Source organism: Sus scrofa, chromosome 8 (genome assembly GCF_000003025.6).
Source record: "Sus scrofa isolate TJ Tabasco breed Duroc chromosome 8, Sscrofa11.1, whole genome shotgun sequence".
In the NCBI taxonomy this organism is placed as follows: Eukaryota; Metazoa; Chordata; class Mammalia; order Artiodactyla; family Suidae; genus Sus; species Sus scrofa.
The window spans coordinates 55,699,217-55,723,254 of NC_010450.4; the positions used below are offsets into that span (position 1 = coordinate 55,699,217).

Consider the following 24,038-nt stretch of genomic DNA (forward strand, 5'->3'; position numbering starts at 1 on the left):
CTAATTTAATTTTGGTGAGGGAAGCTGATCAATGAGAATGCATTTATATATATTGCTCCCATATTGCTGATAAGTGTTAATGCCAAGTCCTTTAACTGTTTTAGAAGTTGTTGCTGAGGTATCATTGCCTTGTGGAAGCTTCGTAACACTTTCAGTGACAATGTCAAATCTAGGTTTATATTTCTTAACCGAATTGTTTATATCAACTCCAGTTTAATTAGTAAGAAATGGAAAGATCACGAAGCAGAGTTATTTTTTAACTAAAAGGGATCTATATCAATTTTTCCAAAATCAATAGGTATTCTGTCATACAGGAACTACTCTCCTCTCTCTCTTTTAAGAATGGATTTATCCTGGCATTTTCTTACTACCAACATTTTCATTCATTATTTAAAACGTTTACCAATGAATTGTTTGCAGATGCCCTACTCCCTGTGATTGTGTTATTTTCTGTTAATGTATATGAGATCTAGAACCCAACCGGTAGATCCTTTTGAACACCAACTAATCCCGTTTTCCCGGGTTTGAATCCCCAATTTCCAACAGCTACAACTACGTTCAAATACACAAATCTACTCAATAGCTCTGTCCTTGCAAACAATAGCTTGTGGTGGTTGCAGACTCCGCGCGAAACCTCAACCAACGAGCTTTAGGTCCTGGACCCGCAGTCACACCACAGAAGCATATCACAAGCACAGCGCCAGGCTCTGGGAGATTAAAACCCACAAGCAGCCCGGTAGGAACCCCGACTGGGTTAGTCCAAGCGAACCCGAGCCTTACCAACTGGCCAGACCCATGGGGGGTGCACGACACTGGAGCTAGGTGAGCCCCTACAGAGCATTAAGGGTTGCAAGGGACAAGGCTGCAATCTGGTGAGGCAAGGTAATCTCCGCGCACACCTGGGCAATCTGGCGGATGCCGCAGGGAACCGGTCCAGGTAAGAGAGCGGTCCCGCCTCCCGTCCTCGGTGGAGAACTCGGGCAGATGCAGACACAGGCTCCGCCATCCCCACCCCGCAGCCAGCTGCTCACCGGTGCTGCAGCCCTACAAGTCCCAGAGTGATCACGTGCGGCACATCCAGCTGCGTGGGCCACTCTCCTGAGGCAATGCACCCGAACACACCGCACTCCTCTCGGACCCCCAGCTCCTCCAGCTCCATGTCGTCGAAAGCACGTGGAGGGAGCGGCCGCCGCAGGAGGAGTCTAAGCACCAACCAGCTGCTCGCTCGGCCTGGGGCACCAGAGGCTCGCGCGGATGAAGCCCCTTCCTTCCAGGCGGCAGGACCCTCGCTACTGCGGCGGCGCGTGCTCCCCTCTAGTGAGTGTAATTTAGCTCGCCCCGCCCCTGCCCCGCCCCTCACAACCCACCAATGAGCGGAGGCGGAGGGTGGGCTCCGCGGTTAGGGCGGGGCCAGGGCTCCCGTGGGTGGAGCTAGTCCTTTACCTAAGCCCTTAGGGAAGGTAATTTTCCTGCTTGGGAGAATCTCCGTTATTTTCTGGCATCCAAGCTAGGGGTGATGAGGCTAGCTGGGTGGAGGTCGCTTCTCTCCCAGAGAAAGTAAACTTTTTGTGTCCCTCCCCACATGCTTTCCCCTGGGCGTCACTACTTGGTATGCTCCAACCTCTGACCCGCTCTCTCAGCGGAGGAGGGGGCCGGGTGGGCGAGCCGCCGCGGGGTGGGGAGGGGCCGCCGGTGCGCGCCACTTTCCTGTCTTCTGGCTCTGCGCCCGCGCGCAGGGCGGTGCACCCGCCGCGTTGCGGCGCCTGCGCCGCGGGAAGCCTGCGAGAAGCGGTGGCCCCCGGCGTTCAAGTTCCTCTCCGGCTGCAGAGACCCCCGGGAGTCCCGCTCCGTTGTGGTGCTCGGAGTCCGAGAGGGGGCGCCGTGCATCCCGCGGCCCCGCCGGGGGCGTGTCTGGGGCCGTGCCTCCCTTCCCCGCCCTGGGAGCCTCTGATTGCGCTTCTTTTCCAGAGTCCTCCCTCTTGTGCAGTCGCTGCAGCTGCCCCCAGCCCGCTCCGGACAATGGCGACGGCTGAGGGTGAGTAATCAGCGGCCCGGGGAGTTGGGTTTCCTGCTTCCGCGGCCTTCCAGCTCCTCGGCCTCGAGCTCGAGGGCTCGACGCGGACAGGTGCGCTCTTCACTGCCCAGATCACAGCCTCCCGGGCAGTGCCTGGCTTCCCGCACCCGCCCCTCCGGACGAGCGGACACGTGGCCCGGGCGCCGGAGCGGTGCATTGGAAACAAAGCGCTCCCAGCCTCCCAACTTTCTGAAACATCCAGAACTGCCTCTGGCATGGGGAAAAGGAGCAAAGGGTAATTAAAACGAGAAATGGTCAGAGGTTGGAGAGCTGCCTGGAAATCGCGCTTGCAGTCAATAGATATTGCAAAAGAGTTCACGGGAACATGTGGTGTCGACTCTTCAAAGTCTTGCTTTTTCCTGTTACGTTAATAATAACCTGCTATTTCATAAAATTAGTAATTGAACGTTTTGAAAAATTTAAAATTTGCTGTCCAAGTTTTGTGTGTGTGTTTTAGTTTTTTGTACCAATGATGGCCTTGGAGAGTTCCAAAACCACCAGACCAAAAAAGTTTGCTTCTTCACTTTGCATTGACCCTATTACATATTTACATAATACTAATTTTGTTCGCTCATGATTAGGATCCTCAGGAAAGATCCTTTGTGTTATTTTTACTGATAAAACTGCCCTCCTCCCATACTCTATTTCTTTCTCTCTCTCTCTTTTTTTTTTTTTTTTTGCTTTTTAGGGTGGTACCACGCGGCAGGCATATGGAGGTTCCCAAGCTAGAGGTCAAACCTTAGCTGCAGCTGCTAGCCTACAGCACAGCCACAGCAATGTGGGATCCAAGCCATGTTTGCCACTTACACCGCATCTCACCGCAGCTGGGAATCCTTAACCCACTGATCGAGGCCGGGGATCTAACTGCATTTCTCAAATACTGGTTGGGTTCGTTACTGCTGAACCACAATGAGAACTCCCTAATTTGCACTTCCTTGCCCAGAAATGTTTGCTGGCAACCCAAAAGCTGTTAAAATCCAGTCTAAAGAACCTTTCATTCCTATCCTGCCTATCACCCCCTTCCTACCTCTTCAACCTTTACTTTGCTTTTTCTCTCTTGTGAATCCTAAGCGTACATTCCAGTCAGGTTAATTTACCAAAGTCATTACTCCCTCTGGTTCTCTATGCTGTTTTTTCTAGAACAGGTCTGTCTAATTGAAACACAATGTTATAAACTATATGTAACTTTGTTTTCTAGTAGCCACATTTAAAAAAAAAAGAAACAGATGAAATGATTTTAATATATTTTTAACTGCATAATTCCAAACTCATGTCATTTTAACATGTAATGAAAAAAAAATTAAGATTTTTGCAAACTTTTTTTCATATTGAAATCCAATGTGAATTTTGCACTTGACTTACATCTCAGTTTGGAGTAGCCACATTTCAAGTATTTCATAGCCACATGTGGCTAGTGACTGCCTTATTGGACAGCACAGTCCTAGTTGGCCTTACCTCTTTTTGGAAGTTCTGTAGTTTTTTTAATACTCCTAAATTTCAGGTCCGTGAATTCTTCTCAATCTTCATCAATCTCTTCTGAATTCACCTATGAATTTGTAGCAGGTATTTTGTCACCTATGATTCTATCTTACATTATTTATAGCAATTAGTTGAAATTCCTACTCTCTTTAACAACCAAGTAATAAATACCAATTCAACTAAACTGGAGGGCTGGGCGGTAGGTTCAGGGTCCTTTTGCCTTTTATCTAAACTGGGCAACGTCGCAGGCTTTGTTTCACCTGTCCCCTGTATTGAGCCAGTTGTTACTCAGACTTTCACCTTTTCAATATCTTGAGTTGAGTCTCGTCCCATTGTTTTTCCTGCCTGGATTACTGCCCCACATCTTGACTTGTCTTTGTCTCCAGTTTTCTTCCACCCACCCTTTCCTAATTACATTCTCCACACTGCAACATCATGAGCTTTCCAACATAGAAATCTATAGGGAGTTCCCGGTGGGGCGCAGCAGAAACCAATCCAACTAATATCCATGAGTTTGCGGGTTTGATCCCTGGCCTTGCTCAGTGGATCTGGTGTTGCTGTGAGCTGTGGCGTAGGTTGCAGACGTGGCTTGGATCTGGCGCTGCTTTGGCTGTGGTGTAGGCCAGTGGCTACAGCTCTGATTCCACCCCTAGCCTGGGAACCTCCATATGCCCTGGGTTCAACCCTAGAAAAATAAATAAATAACAAATAAACCTTGTCTTTGACAGACATTTACAATAGGAGGATGAGGAGTCATCCTCTAAATCAGGTGCTGTGCAGTGGCAACTCTTAGGCCAAATTGTAACTGTTTGTCTAGTGTTAGGTTCCCCAGCTGGTGATGCGAGGCTGCCCTTGTTTTCAGTCTTATCTCCTGCTTTCCTTTCCAACCCTTAGCTGCTGCCCCTTCCCTACCCAGCAGCAGTATCCACACTGAGCTCCAAACGTACCCAAGCTCTGCCATGTGCTTTCACCCCCTGCTTTGTTTTCATCACCACTACCTGCCCCTGTTCCTCTTCTGGCTCAATTTTGACCATCCCTCAGGTGTCAACCTAACTAATCCTCACTTTGTTCTAGACTGCCTTCTCTGACATGCAGACCAGGTTAGGTGGTCCTGCTATCAACCTGTGATCACGTGGTCTGTGTATTTCTGACACGATGCTTATTATTATGTCTGGTTTATTTCAGCTTCCCTGGGAGTGGGAACTAGGTTGTGTTCACTGGTGCGTCCCTGGTATCTGGCGCCTGGACACCTAAAGTACCAGGGCTGAGATGAGTCTGTGTTCTGGGAGGGTGGGGAGAAGGGACTTCTCCTTTTGGAAATTTTAAGTCAAGTCCTTAAATTGCTGTTATCGCTGATCTTCATCTAAATCATTCTTTCTAATGACCAGAGGCTTTCGGTCTGATGACCTGTGTCCACATGGATTCTGTTGTCCTTCCTTGTCACAGTTTCTATAAAATGTTAGTGAGGAGAAGGAATTGGGGGTGGTAGATGGGAAGCAGGATTAGAAAAATAGAAGTGTCTCCAAATGGTCTGTAGGGTCAGTGGGTGGAGGTGTCTCTTCACATCGTCCTGAAAGTAGGATCCAACTGGCTGCACCCTCCCGGTCATGGGAAGTAGAAATCAGGGAAAAGATGGCATTTTTTTCCCTTACAAGATAGTGTAGTTATTGTATTATGAGTGTATGTATATATGTGTCTATGTATATATATGAGAACCTACTGGTGTAGTTATATTTATTTTCTCATTTGACTGGCTATCTCTTTTTAAGTTAATTTTAATGTATCTTAATTAATCCTACTTCAGTTTTGCCGTGAGAGAGACTGATAATGGGAAGAGCATAGCATTAGAAAGCAGAAGATACAGGATTTGATTATAATTCTTCACAAAACTGTATGAATGAAATGTGATGGTGCATTGAAAATACTTTGTAAAGTATAGCTTCTGTGCTGATGAGTTAGTTTTTTTATTAAGATTAATTACTCTGTGTTTTTGCTGATTCACAAAATTTCCTGAAATCTGATGTTTCCACTTTATTTCCACAGTACTGAACATTGGTAAGAAACTCTACGAGGGTAAAACAAAAGAAGTCTATGAATTGTTGGATAGTCCAGGAAAAGTCCTCCTGCAGTCCAAGGACCAGATTACAGCAGGAAATGCAGCCAGAAAAAATCACCTTGAAGGAAAAGCTGCCATCTCAAACACAATCACCAGCTGTGTTTTTCAGTTGTTACAGGAAGCAGGTTTGTGGCTCTCCCAGTAGCTCTCCTTATTACTTTTTTTTTTTTTTTTTTTTTTGTCTTTTTGCCTTTTCTAGGGCCACTCCCGCGGCATATGGAGGTTCCCAGGTTAGGGGTCTAATTGGAGCTGTAGCCACCCGCCTACGCCAGAGCCACAGCAACGCGGGATCCGAGGCGCGTCTGTGAGCTATACCACAGCTCACGGCAACACCGGATCCTTAACCCACTGAGCAAGGCCAGGGATCGAACCCGCAACTTCATGGTTCCTAGTCGGACTCATTAACCACTGTGCCACGACGGGAACTCCTCCCAGTAGCTCTGTTCATGTTCTTTCTCACTTTTGCATGTGGGTCCTTTGAAGGGGGATGAACTCGAGGTTGGGTACCAGTTAATTGTTTCAGTTCTTACAGGAAGTAGGTTCATGGCTTCCCCCTGCAGCCTCCTCTCTCATACCCAGCTCTCATCTCTTGAATGGGAAGATAGCATTGTTGGGATACCAGCTCAATGCTGAAGGATGTCTCACATGCTAAGCTTATTTAAATCAAACCAGGAACTCCCTTTACTTGCTCTGGAATTACTAAGTGGTATCATTTAGTTAGTTTAAAGAAATCTTAACAGTTTGTTAGTGTTCTGGTATCTGTAGCTTCTCTGCAGCTTTTTCTCCTAAGATAGGCTTACCTAGGAAGGAACTTAAGGAACTTGACTTATGAAAGAAGCACCTCCTGGTGGTAGGCAACTGTCATTGATGAACTGAAATTTAATCTCTGTATTTGTGTGTAAATTCATTCTGCCCCTTGGAGGGAACACAGAATTTCAAATCCCTCCCCTGCTTGAAGGCTCTGAAAAGTAATTGAAAACGGCACCCACACCTTCTCATCCTGCCCTTCCCCAGGTAAGGGATTTGAGTTAGATCAAAGATCTCCAGGGCTGGAGTTCTTGTTATGGTACGAAACAAGTCCAGCTAGTATCCATGAGGAAAAGGGTTCGATCCCTGGCCTCGCTCAGTGGGTTAAGGATCTGGCGTTGCTGTCAGCTGTGGTATAGGTCGCAGACACAGCTTGGATCCCATGTGGCTGTGGCTGTGCTATAGGCCAGTAGCTGCAGTTCCGATTAGACCCCTAGCCTGGGAACCTCCATGTGCCCTAAAAAGACCAAAAAAAGCAAAAGATATTCAGGCTTACTTCCTACTGAAACTGAATGAAGACTATTTCCAGTAGAGGAATTTGGAAGGTGAAATTCAGATCAGAACATTGCTTGGAGGGCAATTGGAGTGAAAGAAGGGGATTTGGGATCATGGTTTTTCTGTAAGGAGTCCATCAGAAGCTGATGGGTCTGTGGTGCACAAACCAGCAGGAGGTTTGTAATCTTTGCCTCCAGTGTGAGAACCTTTGTGTTTTGGGTCATTCAGCTTTTGAGGTCTCTGGTTTCTCATCTATGAAATAAAAGCTGTATTTTTTATCATCCCAGTTCTAATTCTCTAATTTAATAACCGTCTCCTTTTACTTCCAATATTCCCAGTTACCCTCTCATTTCTTAGATCTTACAGTAAACATTAATCTTTCTTAAATTCAAAGGGGAATTTAACATCTTTTCTTCCAGTCAAGATAGATGTATATGCTTTCCAAAAAACAACAAGGGAATTCATTGTTAAATCCAGTCCATCAGTACAGAATAGGTTCTTGAGTGGTCTTGCTTCTTCCAAAGTGCCCCTTTTACATTTTTAAGTTAGTGTGGGGGGAGAAAAGTTTAATTACCAACCTAAGTTTTCATCCACATCATAAATCCATCTAGGCAGTAAAGGTAAAATTATTGCTATAAATTTAAAGCACTCCCACAGATTTTTACTTCAAGGCTTCCTTGATTGGTGGTTTCCCATGTTAGATTTCTTTTGCAGTTCAGATAAATGATCCTTTTTTTTTTTAATGGTCACACCCACATCATATTGAAGTTCCCAGGCCAGAAGTGAATCTTACCTGCAACTGCAACCTATACCACAGCTGTGGCAGTGTGGATTCATTTTAACCCACTGCATCAGGATGGGGATCAAACCTCTGCCTCCAAGTGACCCAAGCCAGTGCAGTCAGGTTCTTAACCCACCGCACCACAGCAGAAACTCCCCCCAAGATCCATTTTTTAACCTCGCAATTTATCTCCTCCCCATACACATGACAATTTTTATAGTTGTTTAACACTCCAAGTTGTTAACAATACAACTAGCTTCTGTGTCCCCATAGTAATTGTACATAGCTATGGGGTTTTATATGTATATATATTTTTTCTTTCTAGGGCCACACATGTGGCATATGGAGGTTCCCAGGCTAGGGGTTGAATTGGAACTACAGCTGCTGGCCTACACCACAGCCACAGCAATGCCAGATCCGAGCCGCATCTTCGACTTACAACACAGCTCACAGCAACGCTGGATCCTTAACCCACTGAATGAGGCCAGGGGTAGAACCTGCATCCTCAGGGATACTAGTCAGTTTCTTAACCCTCTGAGCCACAACGGGAACTCCATATATATACTTTTAAATAATGGAAGCTAAGTACAGGCCTAAGTTTTTATTTGCTTATTTCGTAAGGCACCTATCCAGTGTACTTGCTGAGGCTTAAGGACAAATGAATTGGGGTGATCCAATTTTGACACTGAAAGTCCTGATCCAGCTGGGAAGGTTGGTCACCCAAATGAAGTACTCCAGGGATCTATGTATTTGGCATACTTACCCTCTAAAACTTACTTGTTTTACAGGAAATGTTGAAAGGTGTTTTCCAGATTTCATCTACTATGAAATTAAGAAAAATCTAAGGTTTTAAAAATTCTACAAATTGTTAGTTTTAGGGTACAGATCAAGAGTTCTGTGGTTTTTACTTGCTAATAGTTAAATGCTATGTCTAGTTGATCATCACTGGTCTATTTAAAGATGCTTTCATTATAATCAGGGATATGTTCTAAATTAAGGTATATCTAGAAATTTGAATGGAAAAGCACCAAAATGAGTAAATTAGGGTCTGGTTTTCCCTCTGTCATTCACAAACAAGCTATAAAACAGTGTGCAGTTAGGAAGTATAGATTGTACTGGCTTTCTGTGGAAATAATAATATATATGTTGTGCTTGAATTTTGTCTCAGTACTTAAAAATCAAAGCTTAGCATTTTAAGTTTCAGTTCCCGTCTGCATGGAAACCCAGTATAATTACCCTGAGGTATGACAGTAGTGATATGGGTGACAGTCCTATGGTTGTTAAACCACAAGTGGGGAGCTGGAAACCTCAGTACAGCCAGGATGACTGGGCCAATTACTGTCACACCTGCCAATGTGAATCACAGTGTAAAGTGACCTTTATATTTTCCAAGAGGTCTTGCTAGGAGTTGTGAATTTTGTAAACAACTGAGATAAAGGGGAATTCTTTTTCTTACTGCCTGAAGCATGAAATTTGCTTTAATGCTTAGTGTGTGTATTAGAAGCAATCACTGTATCATCTAATCTAAATATTTATTTATTTATTTATTTATTTATTGTATCTTTAGGGCCACACCCACTGCAAATGAAAGTTCCCAAGCTAGGGGTTCAATTGGAGCTGCAGCTGCCAGCCTACACCACAGCCACAGCAATGCCAGATCCGAGCCGCATCTTACAGCATCTTAACCCACTGAGCACGTCCAGGGATTGAACCCGCGTTGTCATGGATACTAGTTGGGGTTTGTTACTGCTGAGCCACAATGGGAACTCCCTGAATCTTTTTGTTTCTTTTTATTTTTTATTTATTTATTAATTTTTTGTCTCTTGTCTTTTTAGGGCTGCACCTGTGGCATATGGAGGTTCCCAGGCTAGGGGTGGAATTGGAACTGCAGCTGCCAGCCTTCACCTCAGCCATGCAGGATCCAAGCCTTGTCTGAGACCTACACCACAGCTCATGGCAGCGCCAGATCCTTAACCCACCAAGTGGCGCCAGGGATCGAACCCGCAACCTCATGAATACTAGTTGGGTTCGTTAACCACTGAGCCATGATGGGAACGCCTCTGAATCTTTTAGAGGCAATTTTTTTTAATGTACAAGATCCTTACCTAAGTGGATTCTGTGGTTTTGATTTCCTTAGCTGTAGGGGAGACTTTCCTCTGAGGAAGAATAACAATAGATTTGGATACTAGTTGTCAAGCGTGGTAGACAAATGAGCAAATACGACTGAGTGACAGACCTGAAAGGAAGAGCTCTTAGAGCCACTCATGTAGTTACCACCTACAAGTTCAGGATGGATTTAAATCATTGCCCATGAGCCCAGTCATGCATTAAAGGTGAAAGTGGGCTAAATATTTTATTGACACTTTTAACAGTCTTTCCCAGAGTTTCTGTTCATGCAGCACATATAAAATTTGTTCTTTTCACTGTTTTAATTGAATCTTCCTTATCAAACCCAGAGGGAATGCAGAGATAACAGTACAGGTTCTAAAACTGGGTAGTGCATTTCAGGTCCAGTCTCCAGTACTGAAACCTAACTTGTTAAACTGCTTCACTTCTTTGAGTATCTGCTGCTTTCATTGTAAAATATAAATAAATAATAACATCTACCTCAGAATTTTTACGTGTGGTTAAATGAGATAGTATGGAAAACAGCATGATGCAAGATTTCCATAAATGTAGGCCCTCTTTTTGTGTGGATACATAAGATCAAAGGTCTTCAATCCTTTCACTAGAAGAAAAAAAAATTTTATTTGTCTTTTTAGAGCCTCAACCGCAGCATTTGGAGGTTCCCCAGGCTAGGGGTCTAATTGGAGCTGTAGCCACAGGCCTACACCAGAGCCACAGCAATGCCAGATCCGAGCCGCAGTCTGCAACCTACACCACAGCTCATGGCAACACCAAGTCTTAACCCACTGATCAAGGTCAGGGATTGAACCCGCAACCTCATGGGTTTCTAGTTGGATTCGTTTCTGCTGCACCAGGACGGGAACTCTAAAAAATTGGATCTTATTAGAGGATTAGATTGGGATTGGACACACTAACATTGTAGCCTGAAGACAGCCATTGTTATGTTAAAGCCCTGCAGGTTTCTGGGAGACACTTTAATTCATGTTAGTGCTGTAGTATGTTACTTTGTACTGTGATGTAATAATACTTCAAGGAGGGGCAGTATAGCATGGTGGTTCAGTGACCAGCCTACAGAGTTCAGACAGTGTGGATTGGAAACCCTGCTTTACCTAGTACTAGCTGAGGAACTACTGAATCAGTGGTATCTGTTTCTCGTTGGATGACTGCTATACCTTATCACGTGTTACGAGGATTAAATGAAAAGAAACTGAGTTCATAATGCCTGACCTAAATTAGGTCTTGCAAATTATGATAAAATATACATACATAAAATTTAACATTTTAATCATTTCTAAGTGTACGGTTTGCTAGCATTTAAGTACATTGACAGTGTTGTGCAACCATCACCACTCTCAATTTCCAGAAGTTTTTCATCGTCCCAGACTGAGCTATTCTGCTTTCTATCTCTATGATTTGCCTCTTTTAAGTACTTCCTATAAGTGGAATTATACAATTTTTAACCTTTATTTCACTTAACATGTTTTCATGGATCATCTGTGTTGTAGCATGTATCAGAATTTCCCTCCTATTTATGACTGCATAAGGATTCATGGTGTGTATGTGATACATTTTGTTTATATCCACTCCACTTATTGTTGTTGGACAGGAGTTATTTCCCCCTTTTGGTAATTGTGAAAAATGCTTCTGTGACTATTGCTGTATAAACATCTGCTTGAGTCCTTGCTTTCAGTTATTCTCTGTACATATTAAAACATAATTCCTGGATCACATGGCTTATGATACATTGTAACTATTATCAGAGAGGCTATTTTCCAAGGCCCACCACTAATATAGCTCCTATTCCAAACATCACAAGACAGCTATTTATCTTAGTGTTCCAGTAACAGTTTGAGTAAGAGAGAAGAGAAGAAGAACAAATATTTTCTTTGCTCTTGGCCAAACTGGCCATTTTGTTCCTATTCCTGCTTGTGATTGCTTTTTTTCAAGGATTATTTGCTTTAAATATTAAGAGAAAAAGACTGTCCAAAATTTAAGGCTGTATTTGATTTCAACAAATGGATTAATATTTTACAAGACCCAATATAGTACTGAACCATAGAATAGGAGAAATCCTGTAGCTGGATCTGATTTAGAAATAATTTAGTTATTTACATGCCGTGCAAAGTTAGGTGCGGGGGTGGCAGAAGTACTCAAGTATTTTTTTTTGAGTGGATGAATGATGGCAAAGACACTGGGACCCAGATTTTTTGATCTCATGTATACTCGGTCTTACATGCGTACACAAATATTGCATTAAAATAAAATATTCCTGAACATTTTGATAAGCAATAGAAAGCCATGTTAGTAATTTTTTTCCCTACTTCTACCTTTTTTAAAAAAATTACAATTATTTTTGATAGTGCCATTTACAGGTAATTCCTTTGGCTAGATAGGGTTTTGGTTTGTTTTTCATAAAGGGTAGAGGTTTATTATGCCTTAGATCTACCCTTTTTTTTTTTTTTTTTTTGCCGTCTCCATGGCATGCAGAATTTCCTGGGCCAGGGATTGAACCTGAACCTCAGCAGTGACAACACCAAATCCTTAACCAGTAGGCCACCGGAGAACTCCTGGAACCACCTTTTTAAGTGCAATTTTAATGCTTTTTTTTTTCCTTTTTGTCATCAACATACAGGTATCAAGACTGCTTTCACCAGAAAATGTGGGGAGACGGCTTTCATTGCACCTAAGTGTGAAATGATTCCAATTGAATGGGTTTGTAGAAGAATAGCAACTGGTTCTTTTCTCAAAAGAAACCCTGGTGTCAAGGAAGGCTATAAGTTCTACCCACCTAAAGTAGAGATGTTTTTCAAGGTAATTATTTTATGCCTCCCTGTCTTACAATAATAGCAACAAAGTCAAAAGTCTTAAGTAATAGTAAAGCTTTTGATACTGCAACTGTCACTCTAGAAATACGTGTCCAAAATGTACACTTTAATTAGCAATGATAATTCATATTTTTAAAAGAAAGATCTGTGAAAATCTACTTATTTTACTTTGGACCAGGGTGACTAATAACTAAACAAATTAAAATTAGCAGTTACTAGGAAAAAAGTAACAATTCAATAACTTTTATTTATTTATTTATTTTGTCTTTTCTAGGGCTGCATCTGAGGCATATGGAGGTTCCCAGGCTGAGGGTCTAATCGGAGCTGTAGTCACCGGTGTACGCCACAGCTACAGCAACTCGGGATCCAAGCCGCGTCTGCCACCTACCTACACCTCAGCTCACGGCAACACTGGATCCTTAAGCCACTGAGTAAGGCCAGGGATTGAAGTCACAACCTCATGGTTCCTAGTTGGATTCGTTAACCACTGCGCCACGACGGGAACTCCCACAAACTTCTTTTAAAGAGAGAAAATTCTTTACAAATACTTTATGACTTAGAATAAGTTACCCAAGTATTTTTAATTTTAAAGTAGCTATTGAAAGTAGAAAAGTGATTGTTATGAATTAAAGTGTATTTTAAAGAAAAATTAAATCCTTAGAGAAAATGAATATTTCTGAGGAATCCATCATGCTCAAGGAAAAAAGGACTTCAGTTTATTTGTAAAGTTCACAATGTTTATATTTACCTTTTTCTCAGGATGACGCCAATAATGACCCACAGTGGTCTGAGGAACAGCTCATTGCTGCAAATTTTTGCTTTGCTGGACTTGTTATAGGCCAGACTGAAGTGGATGTCATGAGTCATGCTACACAGGCCATTTTCGAAATACTGGAGAAATCCTGGCTGCCCCAGAACTGTACACTGGTTGATATGAAGGTACAAATACAATGGAGATTTGAAAGTAAAGATTATAACTGAGAGATGTCTTTGGTAGTACAGTTTTGAAACACTCCTTGGTGATATACTGTTTCTAGATTGAATTGGTGTTGATGTAACCACGAAAGAAATTGTTCTTGCTGATGTCATTGATAATGACTCCTGGAGACTCTGGCCATCAGGAGATCGAAGCCAACAGAAAGACAAACAGGTGGGTAACACTTTAGGTGTTTTTAATCCTTTGCAGGGTCAGGATGGCATAGAGGGGAAAGGGAAGATGAGAGGAAAAGAAGCCATTTATTATTCATTTATTTTTTATTTTTTGCTTTTTAGGGCTGTACCCCTGTGGCATATGGAGGTTCCCAGGCAAGGGGTCTAATCGGAGCTCTAGCTGCTGGCCTATGCCAGAGCCACAGCAACACCAGATCTGAGCCGAGTCTGTGACCTACACCACAGCTCACAGCAACACTGGATCCTTAACCCACTGAGTGAGGCCAGGGATTGAACCCAAAACCTCATGGTTCCTAGTTGGATTTGTTTCCTCTGCACAACGACGGGAACTCCCTATTTAAAAAAAAAAATAATAAATCTCTCTTAAGTTTCCTATACCTGGGGAAAAAAAAGCAGGAATAATATTTTACATTCACAAAGCAGATTTTCTGCTTATGATTTTCTTTTTTTTTTTTTTTTTTTGATCTTTTTGCCATTTCTTGGGCCGCTCCCATGGCATATGGAGGTTCCCAGGCTAGGGGTCGAAGCGGAGCTGTAGCTGCCAGCCCATGCCAGAGTCACAGCAACGTGGGATCCGAGCCGCGTCTGCAACCTACACCACAGCTCACAGCAACGCCGGATCATTAACCCACTGAGCAAGGGCAGGGATTAAACCTGCAACCTCATGGTTCCTAGTCGGATTTGTTAACCACTGTGCCACGATGGGAATTCCTGCTTAAGATTTTAATAGATTCTCACACAGAGCAAGCATTAACCTTATTTGGCTAATCGAAAACTAAGATTCTAAGATGATAGATTTCTTCACAATTACCAGAGTAAGTGGCAGGTCTGGAACTCTAACCCAAGTCTTTCTTTTTTTTTTTTCTTTTTTTTTTTTTTTGTCTTTTTTGTTGTTGTTGTTATTCTTATCAGGCTCCATTTCTGCTCTTTCTTAGGGAAAACAGAACTAGGGCAAAACCCTATCTATATTTAGGATGTAAGCATTGTCAGGGCAGCGAATTGTAGTTGCTAGTGTGGGAGGCACTTATCCTTAAATGAAAACACAGGTGTACATCACCCTCTGAAATTTCTCCAGTCTAATTCCAGAAATGAATCTGTAGACTCAGATATGTTTTCCAGTATATCTTTTGCTATGCAAATTCTCCATATTCTGTACCCAAAACTCAAAAACTAAATAATTTCAGAGAGCAAAAATATTACTAATAGAATACTTCACCCAATCTCCATTTCAATCAGAAAATTCTGGCTCTTTGAACCAACTTATATCTGGGAATTGGGCGAGAGGTAAGTCTAATGGTGGCTCAAATCAGGTATCTCTGCTTATTAGACTTAACTGGGGTTTTTTCGTGGGGGGCAGAGGGAGTCTGTAAATCAAGTCCTTTGTTCTAAACTTTCTGTCTTACTTTCTAGTCCTATCGTGACCTCAAGGAAGTAACGCCTGAAGGGCTGCAGATGGTAAAGAAGAACTTTGAGTGGGTTGCAGAGAGAGTAGAGGTAAACCTTTTGTAATAAGTGTATTAACATTATGTGTGTTTCTCCAAGAAAATTTTGCTTCAAGAAGAAAAAAAAAATGAGAGGCTGCAATGCTTTAATTTTTTTCCAATGACTTGAAAGGAAGGAGCACCTTTTAAAAAGGTGCCGGCTAGACCATCCGCACTGGCTTTCTGGATCCCCCTACTGTGAAACTGGCCAGGCTGCCTCTCTCACATCCTGGGGTGGGGCTGGAATCCCCCCTCCTGCAGGAGAAGCCTTACCTTCCCTGCCCCCCTCTCTGCTGCTACTCAGAGTTCCACCAGCAGAGTTTACAATTGGAACTCCATCTGACATAAAAATGTCACTGTAAATTTTGTTATTATTGCTGTAATCGCATGGAAATCGAATGGGATTTATGGTTATCCAAGGTTAGTAACTACTTTTTAGAACATCATTTCCATGAGAATGTATTTCAGATTCCAAGCAACTAGCTTACAAAGATTTATAGGGAGTTCCTGTTGTGGCTCAGCGGTAATGAACCCAACTAGTATCCACAAGGACTTGGGTTTGATCCCCGGCCTCAATCAGTGGGTTAAGGATCCAGCATTGCCCTAAGCTGTGGTGTAGGTTGCAGACGTGGCTCAGATCTGGTGTTGCTGTGGCTGTAGTGTAGGCTGGTGGCTACAGCTCTGATTCCACTCCTTGCCTGGGAACCTTCATATGCCTCTGGTGCGGCCCTAAAAAGACAAAAGGGGGTGGGGGGAGTTCCTACTGTGGCACGGTGGGATCAGCACCGTCTTGGGAGTGCTGGGATGCAGATTCGATCCCTGGCCTGGCACAGCAGGTTAAAGATCTGGCATTGCTGCAGTCGTGGCTTAGGTTGCAGCTACGGCTAGGATCTGTTCCCTGGCCTGGAAACTCCATGGTCTGTGGAGTGGCCAAAAGAGAAAAATATTAAGTGAAATATTTTATATTATAGATTCCTGAATATTAAAAGGTTTGAGTATCCTTGCTTTTTTATTATAATAGTAAACATAACTTATCTGATCAAAAATCTTACCCTTTAGGTCTTAATTATGAAGACCACTTTACATATAGAGGTTACTTTGAAAAATAAATGCTCTATCATTTTGTTTTGCTTGTCTGTCTTAACTTTGGGCTACTAAGAAAGGAAATAATTTGTGTCAAGTGGTAATTTTCCTAATATCATAGCTTTGAAAACTGACCGTTCTTATGGTACTGGTTCCTATATTTATCCATTTTTGTCCTTATCTTCTTTTGCATGTTTATGTTTTTCTTTTTCAGTTGCTTCTGAAAACAGAAAGTCAGTGCAGAGTTGTAGTATTGATGGGCTCGACCTCTGATCTTAGTCACTGTGAAAAAATTAAGAAGGCTTGTGGGAATTTCGGCATTCCATGTGAACTTAGGGTAACATCTGCCCATAAAGGACCAGATGAAACTCTAAGGATTAAAGCTGAATATGAAGGTAATTGCTGAATAACTAGAGCATTTCAGGAAGTTCTGATTTCACCCTCAAGTTTTCTGTTTAGATAACTAATGCTGAAAAATAGCTTTGCCATATTTCCAAGGGGAAGAAATGCATGTCCTAGGCTTTCATGATACTTTCCTCCAAAGCCTTTAAGGTGCTCTAGGAGTGTCTAAAAGAATGGATCAGGAGTTCCCATCATGGCTTAGTGGTTAACAAATCCGACTAGGAACCATGAGGTTGCAGGTTCGATCCCTGGCCTCACTCAGTGGGGTTAAGGATCCGCCATTACTGTAAGCTTTGGTGTAGGTCGCAGACGCAGCTTGGATCCTGTGTTGCAGTGGTTCTGGTGCAGGCTGGTGGCTATAGCTCTGATTAGACCCCTAGCCTGGGAACCTCCACATGCCCTAGAATTGGCCCTAGAAAAGGCAAAAGGAAAGTATCAGGAGGAAGAAGATGCAAGAATGGGAGGAAAATGAAGACTAGAGTCAGCCTTTAACCGTCAGCCTTTCCTAGGAGGCAGTCAGATGGGAGACAAAGGAATAATTTCAGATATAAGACAAATATCTTGATTGATGGGATACCATCGGAAATAACGAAGCTCGGAGACAACAACCAAATGCTTCTCAACTAGAAAAAGTTGGCTGAGTATTCCTTCTAAAGATAGTTGCTATAGGAACCTACTTAGGGAACTGGGGGATTCTTTTAGCAGAGGGGGTCTCAGACCCTATTGCTAAACCAATAAAAGCCAGGTCCCTTTCTCCAGAAAAATGCAAACATTAAGTTTTAGATACCAAGTTAGGAATCTCTGCTGTAGGAAACAAAGGAATAACTTAGTAATTTATTAAGTGTTCATATGTCAAAAAATATATCTAAGGGTCTTACGTATTTGGATACATATTCTTCGATTCAGTTCTTGGATTCTTATTTCAAGAAGTATCGCTAATAACTGTCTCCCCTACCCTGTGGCTGAAAGACATCAGGACAGACACTGGTTCGGTGGTGTCAGTGCCTGAGCGATCCTAGCAGCAACAGTAGGACTTCCCTCACTAATGTCTTGGTGTCATACCCCTTTACGCTATAGATTTCAAAGATGCCCAATTCTGTTATTGCTTCTTCATTACCTGATGTACAGTAAGTGGCAGAATAAACCTTATATTTTCAATATGTATCTAATAATAGTGTCTTAATTAGTGTTTTTTCTGGAGACTACTATTAAAGGAACTTCAGGAGTTATTGTACATGCCCCCCCCAGCTATTTTTACATTTCTTTTGAATGTTCAGCCTAAAGATAAACTTGTCCTTTCCCTAGGGGATGGCATCCCTACCGTGTTTGTGGCAGTGGCGGGCAGAAGCAATGGTCTGGGACCAGTGATGTCTGGTAACACTGCATTTCCAGTTATTAGCTGTCCCCCCCTCAGTCCAGACTGGGGGGCACAGGATGTGTGGTCTTCTCTTCGATTACCCAGCGGTAAGATACATTGAATTTTTAAAAATTGTTTATTAAAAAGTTGGCAAACATGCCTAGTAGTAGAGATGATAACATAATGAAATCTCATGTACCCATTATCCTGCTTCAGCAGTCTACATCTTGTTGTATCTGTAGCAGTCTCCTGCTGGATTATTTTAAAGCAGATCTGAGACTTTATAGTATTTTATACTTAACTATTCAAGTATGCCTTTCTAAGTGATAAAGACTCTAGGTTTGGGGTTTTGTTTTTTTGTTTTCTTTTTTTTTTTTTTTGTCTTTTTAGTGTTGCACCTGCTGCAGATGGAGGTTCCCAGACTAGGGGTTGAATCAGAGCTGCAGTTGCTGGCCTACACCACAGCCCCAGCAACGCCGGATCCAAGCCACCTCTGTGACCTACACCACAGCTCAAGGCAATGCCGGATCCTTAACCCACTGAGCAAGGCCAGGGATCAAACCTGTGTCCTCATGGATGCTAGTCGGATTCATTTTTGCTGAGCCAGGATGGGAACTCCCTCTTCTCTCATTTTTAGATTTACTTTTCACATTTGGATCACCTTGATTTCTATTTTGTTTTTTTATTCTTGTCGCTATACTGCCTGGAATATTTCTTCAATTTCTAAGAGTGTTTTTATCCTTTGGTCTCCCTGCCCCTCCCTGCAAAACATTCTTTTCTTCTTTAATCTTTGCAATAATTTAATTTATCTCTCTGAGATTTTTTTTTTTTTTTTTTTCCATATTAGTTCTTTTCCTCAACTGTTTGCTAAGCCTTGGCTGTTTCCTTTGGTTTAAGAATGGGCACTGCAAAAACCAATTTCACAGAGTTCCTACTGTGGCTCAGCAGTAACAGACCAGACTAATATCCATGAAGATGCAGGTTTGATCCCTGGCCTCACTTGGTGGGTTAAGGATTCAGCGTTACCATAGATTGGGCATACAGAGGTCACAGATGTGACTTGAGTCCCTCATTGCTGTGGCTGTGGTATAGGCCACAGCACCCTAGCCTGGGAACCTCCATATGCTACGGGTGTGGATTTTGAATATATCTAATAATAGTGTCTTAATAAATAAAGACCAAAAAAAAGAAAAAGGAATGTGATGAGCAGCAGTTTGGCAGTTTTTAACTAGTAATATCCAAGGAGAAACAGAATCTACTTTTTTTTGTTGGCTGTGCCCCAAGGCATATGGAAGTTCCCAGGCCAGGGATCAAATCTACCCCATAGCTGCGGCAACACTGGCTCCTTAACCCACTGAGCCACAAGGGAACTTCAAAATTTGCACATTCTGATCATTGGAATTGGGGATAGTCTTTTGAGGAACATTTTCAGAATGGCCTGTGTAAAATCCTGAAAACTCCATTTATCTTATTGCAGGCTCACTAAATAAGTTAATGTTTTTTGCTAATTAAGCTTTTTTGATATCAGAAATCAAGTCCGAGCAACAGGCATAGGTAATTGGCTAGAGCGGTATAACACTAAAATAATGGTGACATCCATTGAGTACCACAGGCTCCTCCAAGCGCTGTGTTACCCACAGAGCCCTCACGTAATGCAGCTTCTAGTTATCATTCCTGTGTTACAGATACAGACATTACAATTAGGTCATTTGGCTGAGGATAGTTACGTAGTAAATGGGGGAGCTATGTAAACCTAGTACGAATTAAATAAACCTTGTGATTTACACTTTAGTCTGTTCTTATTGGTAATAGTGAGTCAGAGAATTCTAAGAGTATGGAGGGAAAATGAAGCTTTTAGATCTACGAGCTTTCTAGTCCTTGATTCTAGTGACACAGTATTAATAGTGCCTGCACCTTAGGAAACTGCCGGAACAAACCTGTGGCCTCCAAGGAAATTACTTTTTTACTCTTCTGTCTTTTAGATCTTATTACCTTTGAATTTATTTATAACCTGATATTTCTTTTTTTTTTTTTAAGCAAAAGCAGGTTTATTTAGAGATAAATTCCATAGACAGAATGCAGTCTTAGAAAGTGTGAGCCTAAAACTTGTTATTTCTTAAAATTATTTTATGGATTTGACTTTTTCACTGCTTACAAATGTTAGAATAGTTCAAGTGCAAAGACAAAAGGAATAGCTAGAAAATTACCAAAAGAGTGACCATATCTCAAGTTCTTAGGCAGAACAGATGCTCCTGCCCACTAACCTCATTTTTCTTACATTTTTTTTATATTTCTGTAGTATCCGTTGTGATTTCTCTTTTTCATTTCTTATTTTGTTTATTTGGGTTTTTATCTTCCTTTTCTTGGTGAATCTGGCCAGAGGTTTGTCAATTTTGTTTACCTTTTCAAAGAACCAGCTCTCAGTTTTATTGATTTTTTTTTCTATTGTTTTTTGAATCTGTATTTTATTATTTTATTGGTTTCCTCTCTGATGTTTATGATTTCCTTCCTTCTGCTGACTTAGGTTTTATTAACCTCATTTTTTTTGCCTTTCGCCAGGGATTTAATGGAATAGTGTATGTGAAAATAACTGAAAAAGGTAACTCTCTTTGCAGGTAGATGCAGTGAGAAGAGTGGTGACTGATGATCTCTTCCTTGCAGATAAATATTACTGACAATAAAGATGGAAGTTCCTTCCACAGATTCTGCCTTAGTCAAGGACAATATAATACCTTTTAATGTCTATGGCTAACAGGTCTTCTCACAGTGTAGTTTGCTGGGTGCTATTTTCATTATTAATTGACAGCTGAGTTTTTTGTTTTTTCTCTTCTGAACCAATAGGTCTTGGCTGTTCAACCATACTTTCTCCAGAAGGATCAGCTCAGTTTGCTGCTCAGATATTTGGATTAAATAACCATTTGGTATGGGCCAAGCTACGAGCAAACGTATTAAACACATGGATTTCCTTGAAGCAGGCTGACAAGAAAATCAGAGAGGGCAATTTATGAGAAAGAACATTACTGCATATTTTTAGGACAAAAACTAATTTCCAATTTAGCTGCAGGGAAAAGAAATCGAGCAAAATGAAGAAAAGATTTTAAATCAATCAGAAAATAAAATTTATAAGTGAATAAGTGCTTCGCTAGATTAATGGATTAGAATATATGTACGTGTTTATTACTACTACTTTGTAACTGGTGAGATTAATAAGTACATTTGAACCCTAACCTTAATGGTCATCGTTGTTAGGTAGGCAGTATCTATCAAATGCTAGCAATGTGCGGTGATAGGGCTCTGAGTCACTACCTAGCTGTCTGCATCTCACCCCGTAAGTTTTAGTTAAAACGGTTGCATCTTAGGAAGGAATAAGCAATGGAGTCCCTTTCCACATTATGATCTTTACAAAATGCTAGGAGCATGGTTTTTTATTTGCAGTCAGTATAGCAGAAAATGATGTTGTATTTATCTCTAGCTATAGATTGAGATGCTGTTTGGGTTTGATACTGCCTTTTCAAGAAAAGCTGAGATTGGTAGTGGGGGTAAGAGACACGAAGTAAGATGAAGGGGAGCCATGCAGAGATTTCCGAGAACTCCACTAATGTTAAGGCAATTTCCCATGGGAAAAGGGAAGTTACTTTTGTCTTCCAAATGATTTAAATCTTACTTGGCTCTGTAGGTCATAAAGTTCTTTTAATTCCGAAAAATCCGTATTTTAGCCAGACTGACCTTCCCTAGCCTACCATCATTTTCAGGAATGGGAATCTCCCAGTTAATAACCATGATTAATAGTCTTAAGTCTGGGCTGTATACCCAACAAAATGCACTTCTAAAGGAACAGTTGTTCCTGTGAGGTATTACAGTTCATCATCAGTCTATTAACCTTATTTGGAAAAAAAATTAAATTATGTAGCTTTGAGGATTTTATAGATCAAACTTTAATGTGAGTATCCATGAGCTCCTTAAGCTTACATGTAAATTTTTAGGTATATGTTCAGTTTATGAAAAGGGGCAATCAGTTTTACCAAAAATCTGTCCCCCAAGTGTTAAGACACTCAGCTCCAGATGAGGTCTTGATAAGACTTTTGCCACTGGCCATTCTGTTCATACTTTCATCTCCCTTTCAACTCTTAATAAGCTGCCATCTCATCACTTCTTTCACCTCATCTCTGTAGAGTTGACCCACCTAACTCTTCCTCTCTGGGCTACACACCCAGCAATTCCAGCCTCAGTCCTGATCTTGCCTCTTATTTTACTGTTTTCCTTAAATATTGATGTTTCTGAGTATTCAGTCTATTGTTTACAAATAATGGTAGAATAATCTTTATTCCTTAAAACCAGCATACTGACTCCCAGCTCTATCTATAGACTTGTCTTTTCAACTGTCGAGTTGCCTCTGAATGTTCCAAACTTAACTCATCTTACCCCAAGCCTAGAACTGCCTACACTCAGTCTCAAATCAGAAGCTTAATTTTATCCTTGAGGTTTTTTTCTCTGAGCTTTCACATCTGATTCACCACCAGTCTTGAGTTTACCACTTACCCATCCTGTACAAAACCCCTGAGAAAGGGTCAGATACTAGCCTGGTCTAGAAGGCCTGCATTCTCCACCTGACCTGCCTCGAGTTAACTGAGATCTTACAACATAAACTCATTTTTAAAAATCTCTTCTGCACATAGACTCGTTGCAAACATGAATGCCATTGCTCCTCTCCCTGCAAAGCTGCAGTTTTACAAACACATTCCATTGGTTTGTGGGTTCCCTTGAAGCCTATCCAGTCCATAGGTTTAGGATTGCTGATGTAACCCATTAAGGGAACCTGCTTTCTGCATCATCTTCAGACTGGGCACACATCCGTACCTTTAAGTCTTAGAATGTCCTCACTTCTGTCATTAAAATCTACTCCTTAGTTACTAAAGTGTTTTCACTGTCTCCCTGAAAACTTCCTAAGAAACCTCCCTCTAGTTAAGAAAACAGGTACTTTACAAGTACCCTGTCCCCTTTAGTCCCCTTACACGACCTTATGCTCTGACGTGCTATGCCTAGCTTTCTGACAGAAATGGGAGAATTGTAAAAATCGTGTATGTTTAATTTTCTATCTTAAGTTGTATCACAAAAACAATGAAAAAGATTTGATTGAACATCTTTGAACTTGGGCTTCCTGGCCTCTGAACAGTCACTGGCTGCTATTTTACCTCTTGTGTTCCTATCAGCAAAAGCTCCACCTGTTTCTGTGCAGTACATAAACATTTCAAATGTTGAGACTAGTGGGTAGGACTGAGCTTTAGCATGGTTATTATCAATTTCGCTATTGGATTCCTGATGAGCACCTATATCCTCAGGAGTCTGGTTCATCAGTGCTAGAGAGTAAATGCTTTTAGCCGCGTGAAAACCTACCTGCTTTACCACCTTTGGGGCTGACACTTTCTCTAGGCTTGTTGTTAAAAAGAGGAAGAAAAACTGGTCTAAATAATGCAGTATTTAAAATTTATATCTTAAAGCCATGCTTAGAATTGATATTGATTTAAGACCTGGAATTTAAACAATTCAGCAAATAAAAGACAAAGACAAGCTCTTGTGTGAAGCTTTAGTCATTCATTCATGTGTGAAGTATGTTTTGCCTGATTTTATTCTAGGCCCTAGGAAAGCAACATTTAACAGAGACAAGGCCACGGTCTCATAAAATTTACATTTTATCGGCTATGACAAGTGACAAAGGACTTATCAGGCAGATTTAGGGAAGTGTAAGTGCACCTGAAGAGTAACCAAGTGAGAGGACGCTGATGGGCTAAGAGGAAGATACAAGCCAGGCAAAGGCACAGGAAGTAGTTTTCTAGATGGAAA

The 24,038-nt window shown here is 41.7% G+C and overlaps 2 protein-coding genes across 2 annotated transcripts in view; one reads left to right on the forward strand and one right to left on the reverse strand.

Moving 5' to 3' along the window:
- The window catches only part of PPAT (phosphoribosyl pyrophosphate amidotransferase), a 48,884-nt gene extending 47,023 nt beyond the window's left edge, over positions 1-1,861 (reverse strand). Inside the window, exon 1 of the mRNA XM_003482396.4 lies at positions 1,032-1,861. Within this exon, the coding sequence (XP_003482444.1) occupies positions 1,032-1,159 (128 nt within the window). The 5' untranslated portion in view covers positions 1,160-1,861. The remainder of the gene's footprint in view (positions 1-1,031) is intronic.
- Positions 1,484-23,766, forward strand: PAICS (phosphoribosylaminoimidazole carboxylase and phosphoribosylaminoimidazolesuccinocarboxamide synthase). The gene is given in 10 exon segments (XM_021101375.1): positions 1,484-1,609; positions 1,969-2,035; positions 5,597-5,794; positions 12,512-12,690; positions 13,464-13,668; positions 13,742-13,854; positions 15,285-15,368; positions 16,653-16,833; positions 18,146-18,304; positions 21,039-23,766. Coding segments are annotated over 10 exon segments (1,380 nt in total). The 5' UTR covers positions 1,484-1,582; the 3' UTR covers positions 21,206-23,766.